This window comes from Lagopus muta, chromosome 5, assembly GCF_023343835.1.
Source record: "Lagopus muta isolate bLagMut1 chromosome 5, bLagMut1 primary, whole genome shotgun sequence".
Taxonomy (NCBI): Eukaryota; Metazoa; Chordata; class Aves; order Galliformes; family Phasianidae; genus Lagopus; species Lagopus muta.
Genome location: NC_064437.1, coordinates 48,896,852 through 48,913,201, shown reverse-complemented (window position 1 = coordinate 48,913,201; position 16,350 = coordinate 48,896,852). Strand labels below are relative to the sequence as shown.

Here is a 16,350-nt window from a genome sequence, read left to right as displayed (position 1 = left end):
TGGTGTCAGTAGTGGGCCTTTTTTCCGCAGATGGCACAGAGCTGGAATGAGAGACTCAAACTATGGAGGTTTCAGGGCTTCTTCTTGCAGCTTCTCTGTGCAGCCCAAGGAAGTACCACACCAGGAGAATGTTCCAGAAAACCTAAGCAAACAAGCTTGAGTATAAGGAAACATTACAAAATAATTCCAGTGTTTTGGGAAAAATTTTGTAATAACCTAAATACTGGCAGAATTATTTCCAGAGGACATGTGCTTTTGGTTTCTTGAAAGATGTTTATAATAAACCAGCAAATTTCTTTTGTTGTTAACATGCTAGAGTGGATTGCAGTATAATTTTACAAGAATACAATAACCTGGATAAAATATGGACATAATCTCAATGAAAATTAAAAACAAAAAGAGAAAACCTAATATCATGTTCAATTGCACAGCTTTGAGTAAAGCTTTTTAAAAACTCTGCTTATGTCATATTGCTTTTGCTTTAGCCAGAACAACAATTCTATGCTCCCCTTGTTGCAAAAACATTCCCCATCAGTGTCATTCTCTATTAAGATCAGTGAGAAATGTGTACAGATCAGAGGAAATAGAGATGATGAACTGCAAAAAGGGATGGGTTTTATAGCGTGCAAGAAGCCCAGAGAGTCATTAGGAAGAAGAAAATTCTAGAGGCCCACAAATTTTTCTCTCCAAGGAAGATTCAGCTACAGCCTTAAGTACATAGGCCTTTGAGTTGGTAGCTACAAATCTTGTACTTCTTCAACCAAATTTTCTGGTACACCTTTCATTGCCTCCTAGAGGTTAGTTGTTATAGTCCAAGAGTTTCAGGTGCTGAACATAGAAAGGTTTTCACAAACATTTGCACCACCAAACATAGGAGTTGTTGTGAGATTCACTGGAGCTAATGCAAAGAACTTGGTTTCAAGTTATACCAAATACCGCAAAATTTATTGACTTCATCTCCTTTATATTAAATTATAAGGAAAGGAAAGTCTGTGCAGGTAAGGCAGAATCCAGGAAATATTCCTGATTCTGCCACTGACGAGTCAGATTGTCATGCCACTTTGTAAACAAATGAGTCCATGTTACAAATGATGCCTATGGTCCTAGTTCCTTCGATACGCTATAAATGTAAAGCACACGGTCCATAGGAGTTGGCTTCTACTGCTCCTGCGTTTATAAGTTGTTACTGGAGGGCATCTGAGTTCTGTTAATCACAGGACACATATTGGTCCTGTTTGTATTCTAAAGCAGAGAGCTTCCAGTGACTGTATTTGAGCTATCTGTAAGAAGTACCTCTATCTACAGCCCATATATTGCAGACAGCATTGTTTATCCTGGCAGGGGCCAAATCAAATGGGAAGCTCGGATTTTTTTTTTCCAGCTTTGAAAAATCCCATCCTTATTTTCCATTGCAGGCTAAGTGCTGACAGTGTGCTGCATGCCAGTCAGTGCATGTCAGGACAGTCCCTGCACAGAAAGCGCTGACTCTGCAGCGAGCAGTGTGTCTGAAAGCCTGCCGTTTGCTAGCAACTCATCTAGGCACAGCTGTCCTGATTCTGCTGTGTCTGCAAGGCAGAAGGGAGTTGTTTTGAACACGAACTCATGTTTGACACCTGTGGAACTGAGAAGGCCACATTTCGCTCTCATTGTCCACATGTGTTCAGTCAAATTAAGCTTATTTTGCATTTAGCTCAGTGTTCTATATATGTGTATAATTCCAAATCAAGGAATGAAGAAAGGCACTCCTAGAGCTGCCCAGAAGCTGAATGTTCCTTCACCTGAAAAATCATTTTGACTTTTAGGTTTCAGGAGTATGTTTGCCAGTGTACAATTAACCAACCAGACCCACTGCATATCTAAAGCGGTGACTTTGGTGTCCTTTTGCGAAAGGCTCTAGCTGTGCAAGTGCATGATCTGCACAGAATTGCTTCAGGGAGCACTGAAACATACACAGAGAAGCTCCTTTTGCTTTTTGCATGCAGACGAATTTGTGCATCCAAGCTGTTATCCTACAACTTCAGCCTCACAGGAATACAGGAACAAATTTTCCCAGTGCAAGGTTATTATGCACGATTAACAGTTTTTTTTCCTCCCCTCTTTTTCATCTTACAATTAGGCAGTACACTATTCCAAACCAGTCTTATGCTGTGTTCAGCATGCCAGCTAGGAAAAATGGGCTCATCATTTTTTGTGCGACAAGTAGAACTCCTGATAAGTCTCAACACGATCTTTTCTTTCTTAAAAGGCAAATGAAATACTGCTCAGTAACCTCTAGGACTCCGGATCAGAGAACTATCATGTCTCTCTTCCTCGTGCATGATTTTAAATTAAAAGCCATCCTCTGCTGGAGGTTGTTTCCTCCACAACATGTAACAGTCTGTGATTTGAGATGCCAGTTTCTCAAGGTATTATTTATCTCCACAGACTTCAAGTAACATTGTGCATGATATACAAAGAAAAACTGAACTTTTTTTTCCTCAACTCCCTATGATCCTTGAATATTTCCATCCAGTCCACATAATTTATTTCTTTGCCAGATGATGTTTCTGCAGCTGTCTCTCATTAAGGTGTGAGTTGTCCATTTCTTCATGAATATCATTTATATTGTCAGGTTGAAACTCAGAACAAGTCATATTCAAAACTGTTGAGTTATGTCTACTTTCACATTCAGGTCCCACATTGCTACCTTTACCCTAAGAAAGAACAGGTTATGTAAATACAGAAAAACTCTTGCTGGAATTGTGCTGAGATTTGTGTATTTACAAAATCCTACAGTGGATGATTTTTATGTGATAACACCTTTGGAACACTATTCATGTCTCACCAGAAAAATCCTTAAGCCTTTTTGAAGGACTAAGAGAAATCAGCCTGATCTCCAGCAGTGTTCGGAATCAAGAAATAACTCTGTATAACACATACAACAAAATAATATGTGGCATAAAGTATTAGCAAAGGGAAAGACTCTTCTGCAAAAGCTGTTAAAACAGTCAGGACAAACCTCTGCCAGGTACATTAACTCTATTAATGAAGAAAGATGAACTATCTCCCTATAGATACCACTAGCTTTATGTCTATGGGATTCTGTTTCTTTAAAATAAATGTTTCAATGGGACTTAGTGAATCATCTTTGTTTCTGACTTTGTTATCATAACTTCTGTGGGATTCAAAAGCAAAATTTAGATGTGGTGCTGTAAGAGGGCTCACAAATTGTTGTGGATGTTGTTTCCAGTGACGAAGCCGCTTCTAGAGATTAAAAACCAGGCATCTTAGTGGAAAGAAGCCATCATTTTTTTAATTTGATAGTGCCACTAAAAGACATACTTCCCACTCCACGATTTTCCAGTGTCAGATTTCTGGGCCTTGGCACAGAGAGCACAGTGGCTCCCTTGATACTGCAGAACTCCTACTGGCCAGCAGTTGCATTTCTGAGAGATAATTCAACTCACAGATCTAGCTTCAGCTTCTCACAAAGGTCTGTAGAAGTCATTTTTTAAGTCCGCCTCTGTTCGGTGATAATTCAATTTGATCAATAAGCAAAATTTTCTTAACCTCATCTCTTGTTAAATTCATTCTGCATCACATCCCAAACAAGTCCTTCACATGCGATTATGTGGAGACAGGATTCTAAGGCAAATGTCTGAAGCAGTAGTCAATGATGTACTTAAGATTAGTGAATTGGGAAGTGAGACCTTGCCTGCTTACTTTTGTTGTAAACTAGAATCAATAGGGTATCAATATAATTTTTTTAAATTAGAAACTTACAATCTATGATTTGTTTTGCTGTTTTCACAATGACTGATAAGGTGATGAAACAGTGAGGCTCTAAGTGCAAGCTGGCAGCAGTTGTTTTTCACAGAATCATAGAATAAGCTTAGGTTGGAAGGGACCTCAAATATCACCTAGTTCCAACCCACCAGGCTTGTTTTCCAGACAAGTTAAAATTACGAGGTTAGTATTTGCTTGTTTTCTCTATACCTATTTCTGAATTTGAGTAGAAGTAGTCTTAGTTAAAACTTAAAAAATTCAGTCTGACGTTGCTCACAGTAAACATCTTTGATGCTGCCATTAAACAACCCAGCTGAGCTTAAGAAGAACAAAATTGACCTATCTGGTCATAATCAGGACATAATCAGAGTAATTTTCATTAAAATCTCAACTCATAAAGATTTTTTCTATGCATTTTTTGTGCTGGACAAACTCAATGAACAAAATTGTGCATACACATACCGTAGCTTTTTTTAAATAGTTACGTGTAGGACTTCACAGATTGTCTTTTTGAAAAAATGTTCCTATAACTGAACTCTTTCAAATAGTTGCCCAAAGAAAGAGCTGTGACTGAAATAAATAAAAATTAAAACTGCAAGTGATTTTGTATTTGCTAGAGGATACACTGGAAAATGATGACTCTCTTCCTAACGTATTTCTGCAAAGGGTGCGATTCCAAGACAAGAACAAAACAGATGAACAAGATAAAGGCCGCATCTAGAAATGTCACTTTGGAACAGATCTCTATTTAAAGAAATAATTTCAATATAATTTTAGGACAATAATGTAATATTTCAGGAAAAAAAAGACATTGTAGCCATAGAAATCTCAATGACTTCGTAGGTGGAGAGCCAGGATGGAAAGAGAGAGGTGAACAGTCAGTCATTCCCTGCCTCTCGCTCTTCTGTCCAAATGTCGGTCCCACTTCAAACATCAGTTACTGAAAGTCACACTGTTGTTCCAAAAAGGAGGGGGTGGCAGGATTCCAGGCTTACATTGCCAAATGAGAGATGAAATCACAGAATTAGTTTTCTTTTTCTACCTGCTCAAAAGAAAATAATTGTGTTTGGACAAACAAACCACCAAAATTGAATTAAATATGTGGTTGATAAATGAAGTATGGAAGAACGCGTGGAGAAACAACCCTGGCTACCATAGGTACTCTAAAGTAGCGTTGGCTTCCATGTGCAGTTATTACACATCCTTTGCTGAAAACTCTATACACTTCACAATTTTGAACCTCCTGTGTGTTTCCTCATATTTTCAATCAAATTATTACATACTAGAAATATGCATAAGGGAAATTATTCTACACATTTTATGGTGTGCTGTTCCTTGTAGCAGTAATTGAAGTACCTTTTCCACTTATGAAAGTACTAATTTTATTTGGTTTTATTGCTTTTCTAGATGTAATTATTTATTTAGTGTGTTTTGGCTTTATTAAATTATGTTTACTATAGGAACATCATAAAAATGTATGAAAACAACACATCAGCCACTACTGCCCAATGACCTGTTTTGGGGAATCTAGTGTTATTTTTCATATCCAAACATAATAGAATAAAGTAAGAATAAAGAGATAATCTACACTGGAAAACAATGCAATTTTGAGATAATACAATAAAACACCTGGACAATATGATTTCATAAATCTTAGTTCTGAAATTTACATGAGTTGGGCGTTGATGTGGCTATTTTAGGACATGCTGCATTTTCTAAATGGAAACATAACATAAAATGCAATTAAACAATGAAAGAGGAAAGCATATACAGATTTAGTATGCCCTCAGCAACTTATTTCTACAGCACAATGGAAACATTTCCACTTCAAAAATGTATTGGATTGGTCTTTGGAAAAGTGGAGTTTTAATCTAACAATGAACAACAGCTTGTTTGTAATGTTTTATCAGATTCTTTTTTAGGAACCTTCATATGTTTGCAACATATCATTCTATTCAGGGTCAGAGGTGACTCCCACTAAAGTCAACAGCAAAACTCCCAGTAACTTCAGAGGCTAGATCTACTAAGCTACACCAAGAACAAAACCTTCAGCATTTGCAGGAGTTACTGTGATGTCCACCATCAACCTAGCTCACTTTCAACTGAATAGACAGGCAGGTATAGTTTTGAGGTCTGTAAAGGAATACTAAACAAAAAAAAGGCAAAAACAATTGCCTATCTAACCCTGAGGTTAGATACTTTCATGCCAGAAGGAGGAGAAATGTAATTAATCACAGCAGATGACTAAGAGCTTTTTTAACTCTTTAACCCATAGCATGGATGCCTTTCTGACCTTTTAAGTCACTCCCAATATGTGATCAAAAAGGCTTCCTTTCTGTGCTATTTATGAGATCCAGTTGCAGTCCATACAATGTTCTTTTATATTATTGCACCAGAAAAATCCACAAAAGGAGGAAATTTTGTGAAGTCAGTAGAGAAGCATTCAGTAGCAAATAAGAAGCAGAAGTTGAGATCAAGTAAGGCTACCCTTGCAAGGTAGGGGAAGACCATATGAAGAACCACGTGCAAATATTAGAATCTTGTAGAAGGCCTTTACTCACACACACAGATCAGCTGACTGCAGCAATAGCACTTGCAATAGCAGCTGCACAGAGTATGTCAGTATCAGATCTACAGAGGAGAATTAAGATTAAATTCATGCAGGAAAACCGTAAGCTGATCCACCCAGAGGGAAACAATCTGAAACAAAGAGTGTGAGCAACTGTCAGGGCACAATGAAAGGATTCCAGGAAAGCACAAAAGACAGGAAGTGAGGGAGCAGGGGGACTGATTTCAGAGAATATTCAATATTTATTTTGAATATTATCTTAGTCAGAAGATAATATAGTAATTATTCAAACACTTCTAAAGGAAACAGGAATCGTGTATTAAGTCAGAAAGGACAAAATAGCAGTAACCAAAATGTAAAGGAATCTTGGTTCGGGAAAACATGTTTTTGTGTATGTTTTTTTCCCCCATTATAATGCTTGAATGGGGGAAACTTTATGAATTTTGAGTCAGTTTTCAGTTTGCAGCTGGAGAGCCTTTCCTGGTCTCAGAGATACTTTCCTATGAGGTATAGTTTTGCGACTGCAACAAACTGCATGGCTGCTTTTTTTAATTGTCCTTCTCAGTCTTCAACATGAGAACACCAGAGTCTTTGCACTTAACCCTTTTCTGAGGAATGCAGACTAACTTTCCATGGACAAACTGGAGCTGGGTTGAAATCCAAAGCTCAGATACAACCTGAAAGCAACTCCTTTGTTTGTGGCTATAACTGGTGAAGCACAAAAGTTACTTTTATTTCCTCTATTAGCTACATTTAGTACAGAGTAAATTTGTTGGCAGCAGAGTAGAACAAGCACGCTTGAGAGAAGTACACTCTATTCAATTGGATACTTAAAGTGATTTTTACATTCAGTGATAATGGAATTATAACTAATTTGTTGTTTGTCTCCTAGCCAAAAATCGCTGAAGAGAATTTAACATATGCTGAACTTGAACTTATGAAGCCGATTCAGGAGGCCAAAGGCATTCCCAGTACGACAGTCTACGCACAGATACTCTTTGAGGAGAACAAGCTGTAACAGTTCATGCCTGTATAACTGTCCTTTGTGTTCTATTTAATTCTTGCTGTGCTGTTTATTTATAAAGACCATACAAATGTCCATATTTTTTTATTGACATTCATGTGCTTTTGTATTTCTATATGACTTTTAAACAAAACGTAGTTGGAAGTAATCACAGAATGAGCAGCTGATTGACAAGTGACATCCCAGAGACACCCTTGCAGTGTTTGCCCCCTCCATTTTACAGAGAATGAAGCTCCACTTGGACATTTTCAGTGCTAATCTTCATTCCTTCTTTGGCACTAATGTGACAAGTCTAGCTGCAAACATGGACATCTGAGCCACCTCAGAAATACCAGCAGCAGGATCAGAGCACATCAGCTTCCTCCACCAAAGAAAGACCACTGACCAGAAGTTCATCAAATTTCTGCTGTTCGTCCCATCAGAAAAATATTAATTCAGTAAAACTGAGATTTTTTTTCCACAGAAAATGGATATCTAGAATTACTTTTTCTGCCTTCCCCCAGCTCATAGTAGTTATCAAAATTTTGGTTTCTGTATTTCCAACTTCCCTTTCTATGTACCCTTCTTATGTACTTCAAATCAAACACTTCAAAATAATCCAAAGGAAACATTCTTTGTTAAACCACACCAATCTGAGGAAAAATATTTATAGTTTGGGAATATTTTCCAGGATTTGATGCTTTTATAGTTCTGGTTGAGAATAGGAAAAAGCTGATAGTATGAAACTTCCCAAGAACCAGGACACTGGTTTTGGCCTTCCTGTAGGCTGGTGCTCCTAAACCTGCAAAAGTTGCCTCCCGTGGCCTATTAGCAAGCCGCTGCTGTGAAAGGAAAATCACAGATCATCTCCTTTAGCACAGAGCAAACTCTGTAATACCCTGCTTACTTACCTTGGAGTTGTTTCTCTGGAAAGGCAATGGCTTGGGAGGTAGGAAACTAGGCTGCACAAATGCTCTTCTTGCTTCCCCTCTTTCTAGCTGAAAGGGACTCTTCCTTTTCCTATGATATCCACTGATGAAAATTGGTTATTCTCTGGCATGCCAGTCATGAAAGGACTGGTGTTTTCAAGCTCCTGAATTTGCAATGCTCTGTCTACACTTATGGTTGGGGTTGAACACCCAGCTCCTTTCTGCTGTTGGAAGCTTTAATCCTTGAGTAACTGCAGAGTTAACAGGGACATAAAAGCATGGGTTCTTTAGCCCACTCTCAGGCCTGGATGTCTAATGTTCAGCATATGCCAGGTGCTCTCTAGGCATACATAAGGCAGAGGCAGCCTCCTGATGGGCATTCATTCAGCAACTTGTGGGTTTTTGAGTAGCACTGGTGGGCCACGTGCTTTGAAATTTAATCAAGTTTATCCAGGTATCTTCTTCCTTCACAGGTCAGGTCTTCACAGTGACACAGTAAGTTCATGCCAGGGCTCAGAGCACAGCTGGGAACCCTCATGCTGCTGTTGGCACTTGGGAACAGAGGGCAATAGCAGCACTTCAGGGAGGAACATGTGACAGAGAAGAGCAGTCTTTGGATGACATTAACTGCTTTAACTTCATGATATTAACTGCTTTTAGACTTTTCTTGAATGGGGATAGAGATTACGTTTCATACATAAACTGTTACCTTGCAGCCAGATTGAGTAAATGTAAAATGCAGCCACCTGTTTCCATGCTAGTTGAAAACTTCTCTCATAAGAGAAGAATTCAAGATTTGTCAGGCTGGCCTTTGTGTACAGTACTAATCCCACCCCTGGCTTCTCATTGAAGTGGTTCTTTCCAAACTAAAGCCAGCTTTTATTAATAGGTTTATTGCTAGCAATTATTTGCATTTTTTATGTTTGGGTTCATGAGCTGTCAAGGATGTTTGTTTTGCCTTCTCATTACCGCAGGAATTTAATCACCCACCAAAACAACATGGCATCATTCCTTATTCACTCATGAGCTTTCAATTCATTGACCAAAAAAACCTGGTGCTTAAAGAATCATTAAACATTCAGAGGATACATTCCATAACATTCACAGTCTGAATATTCAGAGAGGAGAGCTGTAAGGAAAGCATTGGAAAGTTACAGGGCTTATTAGTATTTTTAATTCCAAAAGAATTACAAGCCTAGCACATTACTAATTTGGTCACTTAATTGCAAAAACTACACAAGTTTGGTATATATACATTGCTTTTATATTCAAGTGGCCATTATATCCATTGTTCAGACAAGTCCTCTACTGTATGTTTATGCCCAGTATTTTAATGAATACCATTCTTTGTGTGTTAATACATATATATATATTCTTGTTTATGTTTTATATCTAATTCCCCCAAATAATAGTTAATTGAGCTAAATAAATTACCTTTTTTGTTGAGATAATTTCTCCTGGTCTGTGTAGGATTTATTGCTTTCAGAGAATAATATGAATAAAATTATTTGTCAAAATGCAAGGCACAAGATGATCTCAGTAGGTGAGAACTGAATTTTTCATTCTGCAGAAAATTCCATGATTTTTAAATGTTTTCCATTTGTGACTGATGTAAATCACAGCAGAATCCTGACAGCTGAGTCAAGAGAGGTTGGAAACACTATTTAGGATAGCACCTGTCTTCATGAGCAGATATCTCCTAAGCTGCTTCTTGCACAGTATTCATCCAGATTTACTAGTATGAGATCATTTTACTGGAGAAAGTAAAACATTATCCTTCCCCTTGCAAGTAATTGTGCATTTCTATGTTTCAACGCAATTCAATACTACAGAGAAGAAACTTTCATTGAGTATAACCTAGTAGAAATACAGAATAAAATGGATTTAGCTCCTAACAGGAAATGCAAGGTAAAGTTCACTCCGACCTAACTCCATCATGCTTAAGCAGAATAGCAGCAGAGCTGAATGTGGTCCACCTTTTTTTTTTTTTTTAGCGACAGGAACTCCCATGAAGATTCTTAAGACCTTATTTAACAGTGGTTGAAATCTGCTGAGTCACACAGTTTTGGTTACTCCTTCTGGTGTCATTGGTAAAACAGCCCAGTGTTGAAATTTTAACAAATACAGCTCTATTAGCTTCAGACCAATTTAGTGTCAGATTGTTAAATGTTAATGTACTGCACTCTATAGCTGTAAACAGAATTAGAGATGTGTACAGCTTTGGTTAAATGCGCCTTGTTCCCCCACATTAAATTTTATTACCAGAATCCTCCACCAGCAAATAGGAGTAAATCATATTAGTGTTGCAGGCTGTGTGGGAGTTGATTTTGCAGCCCAAGGAAGGGGAGTTTTTATCACTCTTTATTACAACTTTCTAATGGTAGGTGTGGTTGGAATGTCATTATCTCTGTAATTACAAGCAAATTATTTGTTTTAGAATAACAGTAACAGAATAGTGGAGTTCTCTTCTTTAAGAAGTTCAAACAACTTATATCCTTAGCCAGGGTTTGGCCAAGTTCTGCTGGCATAGCTGGACTCAGATCAGCTGAAATTTTATTTGATTTTTTATACATAGTCACAGTCTGTTGATTTTTTATTTAGAGATCTTTTCCAAATCAAAACTGGTAAGCAACATCATAGTGCAACGATCATTTTGGCAGTCACAGTCTAAACTGCCAGGGTGAAACATATAATCCCTAAATTTTACTAGATAATGGTTGTTCTTTTGAGTTTCCTCTGCTAATCTGAAATATACTCATTTGCTGTGCTTTGTTCCACATTTAGTATGTCTCAATTTTATTACCCTACTTGGGAGGTAGAGTAGATGGAAAAGCTGCATATAAGTTGAAGACTCCAAGTTTGAATTATTCCTTTCAGAAAGGAGAAAATAAAGATAGAGGTGATTGTGAGATGCCAGCTAGTCCATCATTTGATCTAAAAGTTGGATTAACTCAGTCTGACTTAACCTGACTCGGTGTGTTACAGGCTGGTCTCACCTGTTCTCAAAAACTCAAAGCAATAGGATTCCATATTCTCCTCACAGCCCTAATCACTCCATGCCATTGCTCCAACTCATGAATCTCAAACATCCCCTCTCAGAGCTGCCTCAACTCTTTCAGCAAATTGGCAGCTATTGTGTATTGCACATTCTGCTCAGAGGCTAAACAAAGCAACATGCTCTACTGACTGCAACAATAGGTAGGGCAAGAACCCTACCTCTCCTGCCATCATATTATGTTAACTTTCTTGCTCCTCATCAACATTGCTGTTTTCTTTGCCCAGCCCTCAGAAGTTTTATGCTTCTACCTGAGAGCTGCACAGGTTCTTTATTTCAGTAAATAACATAAGTCTGTGCAGTCAAACTTCTCCTTGCTGTGCAAAAGCTGGGACTCTCGTACATCAAACGCCAGGGGATCAAACAATTGTAAAGTATCCTGAGTTGGAAGGGCTGCACAAAGATCATATACTCCATCTCCTGGCTCCACACAGGACCACCCATAATTCAAACCATATTTCTGAGAGCGTTGTCCAAATGCTTCTTGAACTCTGGTTAAAATCCAGCAGCAATATTTCACAATAAGGAAGTGAATAAGAACACAACAGTGCATTATGGCTCTGTACATAGAGAACCTCATGAAATGAGATCTTCTTTGTTTTGTTTTTTTGTTTGTTTTTTTTTTTTAACTTCATCTTCTGTATCTTCTGTGCTGGCACTGGACATATTTGACAGCAGATACATTACACAGTTAATTACAGCTCCACGTTTCTGAGAAATTAAACATAGATCCATTTGGATTATCTTCAGGAAAAATGAGGCCTCATTCCACTGCACTCATCCCAAGGCTGAGAGGTAATTGAAGAATCCTGGCCTAAGTACTCAGAGAAGCTGCAAGCCAGCTGATATTATTCTATATGGCATCTTCATGCCTGAAATGGTCCTGCCTTGCAAAGTCACTCTGCTCTTACTGAAATTTGTGCCCTTCAAATCCCCCAGGCAAACATAACTACATTCACTTCTACCCCTACTTCTTCCTCACTTACTTTCAAAGATCAGTCAGAGAATAGAAGAGCTCTGTCCTGACAGGGAACCAGCTCAAAAGTCCAAATGAGTAAATCACTGTGCACATGATGACAGCAAATGGCAAAGGCCACTTCCATGTATCACTATAAAAAATAACATTAATTGGGATGCTTTGCAATTTCCTGTACAACCCATAATTAGGTTAGATAAGAAACTAGCGATGTCTAAGTGCTATAAATGTCCAAATTAAGTTATTTTGAAAGTGCCCAGCACTTTGACATTTGAGAGTTCAGAGTAATTGGAGTATTGAAATAAAATTGCTTCTGTTATTTAAAAGGTCATTATCTTCTTCGGGTAGATATATGAGGACTATTTTCCACTCTACTGAGCCGTTCTATTTGGTACAATTAGACCTGCTTGAGTAGATTTCTAGTGGGCCTCCTCCCACTTATCACAGACCTAGCATTGCACAGGGAAGGGCCTGTAAATATACAGCCCAAATATTGAATATATATTTAGCTCATAATCGGGCTCTGAAGAGCCAAAAGCAGCCCAGAGCTTCAACCCATCAGGAACACCATGTGATGCTACACTCCTTACGACATCAACTGAGCCCTTGCACAACCAAAGTCAAAAAAATGAGATCACAGGCAGAGGACAGGCAAAAGTAATGGAGCAAATGAGCATTTCACCTTCCCAAACAAACTCCTAGGTTGGCAGCAACCACAGTTATTTCAGTAAAATTACCAGAATCCCTTGTTTATAATGTGCATGGTCTCACTGTCAGAGCAAATAAGTGTCTTTTGCTTGTTCACCAACTGCAACATTCAAAGACAACAACTTACATTACTACACTTTGCATCATATTTTGGTTATTCCTGTAGTGTCAATAAAATAAGAAGGCAGGGCTTCTTATCAGACCAACAGAAATCAGACAGTATTCAATGCTCACTGTAACAATTATAAAACTCCTATTCCAGAACCAGGAGGCAGCATGGTCTGTGCAAAAACCAAATGTATGCAATTGAGGCATTTTAGGTTTCACAGTCCCCAATTAGATTAAGCTGGTTTTTAAAGTCATGTAAACATTGTTCTCTTGTATATTTTACTTCTTGGTTTACCTAGAGGGCAGAGTTAAGACTGCACCTTTGTTTTGCATTTTGTCTTCTAATAGGACTGGATTTCTTTTAAAGGTAATTCTCACCCCAAGCTACTTACACTTTGCAAAAGTTGCTTCTGAGATCATTACAATGCTCTAGTGATGTCTGCATCATGCCTCTTACAGAAGCAATGGAGTTATGCTGAAAGCATTTGCTGTGGAATTGCTTTACCTGCTTATTTTCAAAAACATATTCTAGATCTTCCACCCCTACATCCCATTAGCTATTAGAGAAGCTATTATATTCTCCCAGATTAAATATCCTTGAGTATTAGAAAAGGTTGGCTCATAAAGACTTCTGTTCTTAACCTGATGACTCCCATTCATACATACACTCTGGATTTGTTCTGTGATCCACAACTTGATGTCTCACTGAAGATGTAAGAAAAACAATGTAAGGCTCAAGGAGATTAGACTGCCAAATCCATGCACAGTTAATCTGCACCTTCAAGTGGCCTCTGCTTATGCCTGACAAAGCCAGGTTGCTATCTAGAGGACGTGTACCATTAGTGCTGCTGTGTGGGCAGCAAAGTAGTTTCTGGAGCTGGCTCTAAGAAAGGGAATGTCTGCTGCTGGCAAAGACAGGCTAGATGAAAACACAAAGGGAGCAGATAATTAGGAAGCCATCAAAAAGTCCAATAGGTAAATGAAAGCATGGGTAGCAAGCTTTTTCCATGGCTCTTAATTTCCTTTATTATGTTTCAGCAAAGCTATATTCACAATTGACAGGAGTCCAAATCCTGCTGTGTAACCAAATCACAGCTTACTTTTAAGGAATGCAAGCAGAGAGAGGAAACTTAAAAAGGAGTGTGTACCTAATTGTTGAACTCTCTGGCATTTGATCTTTCTCCAGTCCTCAAGAAAGCTGGGCGTGAAAAGAGGGTTATCCGAAATAAGGGTGGTGAATTTTGGCCAACTTCCAAGTGCATGTTTTCACCAAACACAGAAAGGTGGTACTGGAGGTGGTATTGGTATTGGAGTCATCAAGTCATGCACTTGGGAGGTTAGGAAATTTAACCAGGGAGGTCATCTGTGTAGACATAATGCAGCCTTCCTGAGCTGATCACTAATTACTATAGGTGATTACCTCACTCAAGATGGAGGTTAGGCAGGACATGAGGAAAGGGATCTGTCTTGACACTGGGGAAGCCAGGAAGCTGTTTGCCATAGGAAATCTTGCTCATTCAACAATATAGTTCAGAACACAAGCTGTGAACAAAGCACTGGCCTACAGGAAGACAAAAGATGGTGTATAAGCAAGACAAGTAAAATCTACTCCTGATTCCTCCGAACGATGCTTGCAAGTTTCTAAGCACCAAGATTATGACATACAGCAGTTCTGCACGTTCCTGTTCAGCACAGCACACACATGGCTTCTCTCCTGCAGCACTAAGCAGTCAGTGCAGTGGAAATCATGGAACTCTTGTGGCTCTGGCTGTCCAAGGGTACATATGCAGATATGAACACACAGATCTTCACGGACACAGTGTCCTCTGTATTCATCCAGGCTCCATCCTGATCCAGGCTGTGATGTCCAGGAAGCCACTCTGCCTAACTGGTTTCTCAGGCCTTCCCTTAATAAGCTAAGACATGTAACTTATTTACCAAAGCAAGACAGGAGAAGTGAGGGGGAATTATCAGCAATATATATATCAGCAATAGTTCCCTCAAATTTGCTAATAAAATGTTAAGGAGCTTGATTTTTCACACTTCCTCCATTTCAACTAGGAACATAAATCACATTTGTATTTGTTATATTATGGCCTCAGCTTTCTTACAATACAAAAATCCACTTCTACCACAAAGAATGATTATGAAATTAAGTAGTGATACTGATGGTCAAGGTAACATCACGACATGTCCAAGAAAGAAGGCAGGAGGGGGAAAATAACGCAGATTCAGGAGGGAGGAATGTCAAGAAGAGACCTGTAATGTTGGTAAGAACAAAGATTCTGCTACAAATTCGGTTAACAACAGTTTGAAGATTCAGTAGTTTTTGATGTCGCGATAGTAAAATTAGAATTGGTTCATTTTACTAAGCTACATTGCTCTTCAGCACAAATCAAGAATACTTTATTTGCAAGCCTTTATTTGTGAACAACAAAGTATTATGTCAAATTCAGTATTTAAAATAACATTTAAAATACAGAAATTTTCCAAGGACAAATACCATGAATTCTTATTATCTGTATGTCTGTCAGTGTCTTTCCCACAGCTCTGGAGTCCATTATTTGATTTGAAGAAAGCTGACTGCACTCTCACTCCAACAATTCCTTTGAGATTCAGTCCCCAGACATATGCTTCTGATGTCTCTGACTCTTTCATGCTCTTTTCTCTCCATTCAAAAGGCTGAAAACATGAGTTCCTGATCAGTCCTTCCTACCCATCCACAGACCAGCAGCAGATTCTTCCCCATTCATCACCAACTAGAATTTTGGAGGAATTTCTTGAAAAAGAGAGAAAAAATATTTAAGAATAAGAAGTAAATACGATAAGGCGTTCTCCTCTATGTGCAGCAGTTAGGAGAATGCAACAGGCAGGGCAGCAAGTAATCTCTCATGTTAACAATGATCTAGACTAGACATAAGACTGAACTTAGAAATAGATTCACGCTTTCCTGAATTTCAGAGGGTTATCTGTAATTGATCAATCCAGATCAGGTGCTTTTAGCTTCCTGTGATCCGAAGAATCTGTAATTGTTAACTAAATCACCTGGGCAGCTTCAGAATTCAGACTTGTCAGCATACTGAAAACTTTGCTGCATGCGGAGTCAGCAACACCTTCCCACTTTCCATGCATATAAGTATCACACGAAGAACTCTAGCTCTCAGTATAGAAAATACAGGGATCATTTTAGCAACCATCAAAATGCCAGCACTTCTGGAGATGAAGAGAGCAGCTGTT

General features: G+C 38.5%; 2 protein-coding genes across 11 annotated transcripts in view; one reads left to right on the top strand and one right to left on the bottom strand.

Annotated features, from left to right (window-relative positions):
• The window catches only part of VSTM4 (V-set and transmembrane domain containing 4), a 32,370-nt gene extending 22,653 nt beyond the window's left edge, over positions 1–9,717 (top strand). Inside the window, exon 8 of the mRNA XM_048946123.1 lies at positions 7,227–9,717. Within this exon, the coding sequence (XP_048802080.1) occupies positions 7,227–7,352 (126 nt within the window). The 3' untranslated portion in view covers positions 7,353–9,717. The remainder of the gene's footprint in view (positions 1–7,226) is intronic.
• A 5,780-nt stretch (positions 9,718–15,497) lies between these two features.
• Positions 15,498–16,350, bottom strand: part of WDFY4 (WDFY family member 4) — a 135,968-nt gene continuing 135,115 nt past the window's right edge. For all 10 annotated transcript variants that reach the window (XM_048946095.1, XM_048946096.1, XM_048946086.1 and 7 more), the window contains one exon: positions 15,498–15,892. In XM_048946095.1, coding sequence (XP_048802052.1) covers positions 15,826–15,892 — 67 coding nt within the window. In that variant the 3' untranslated portion in view covers positions 15,498–15,825. The remainder of the gene's footprint in view (positions 15,893–16,350) is intronic.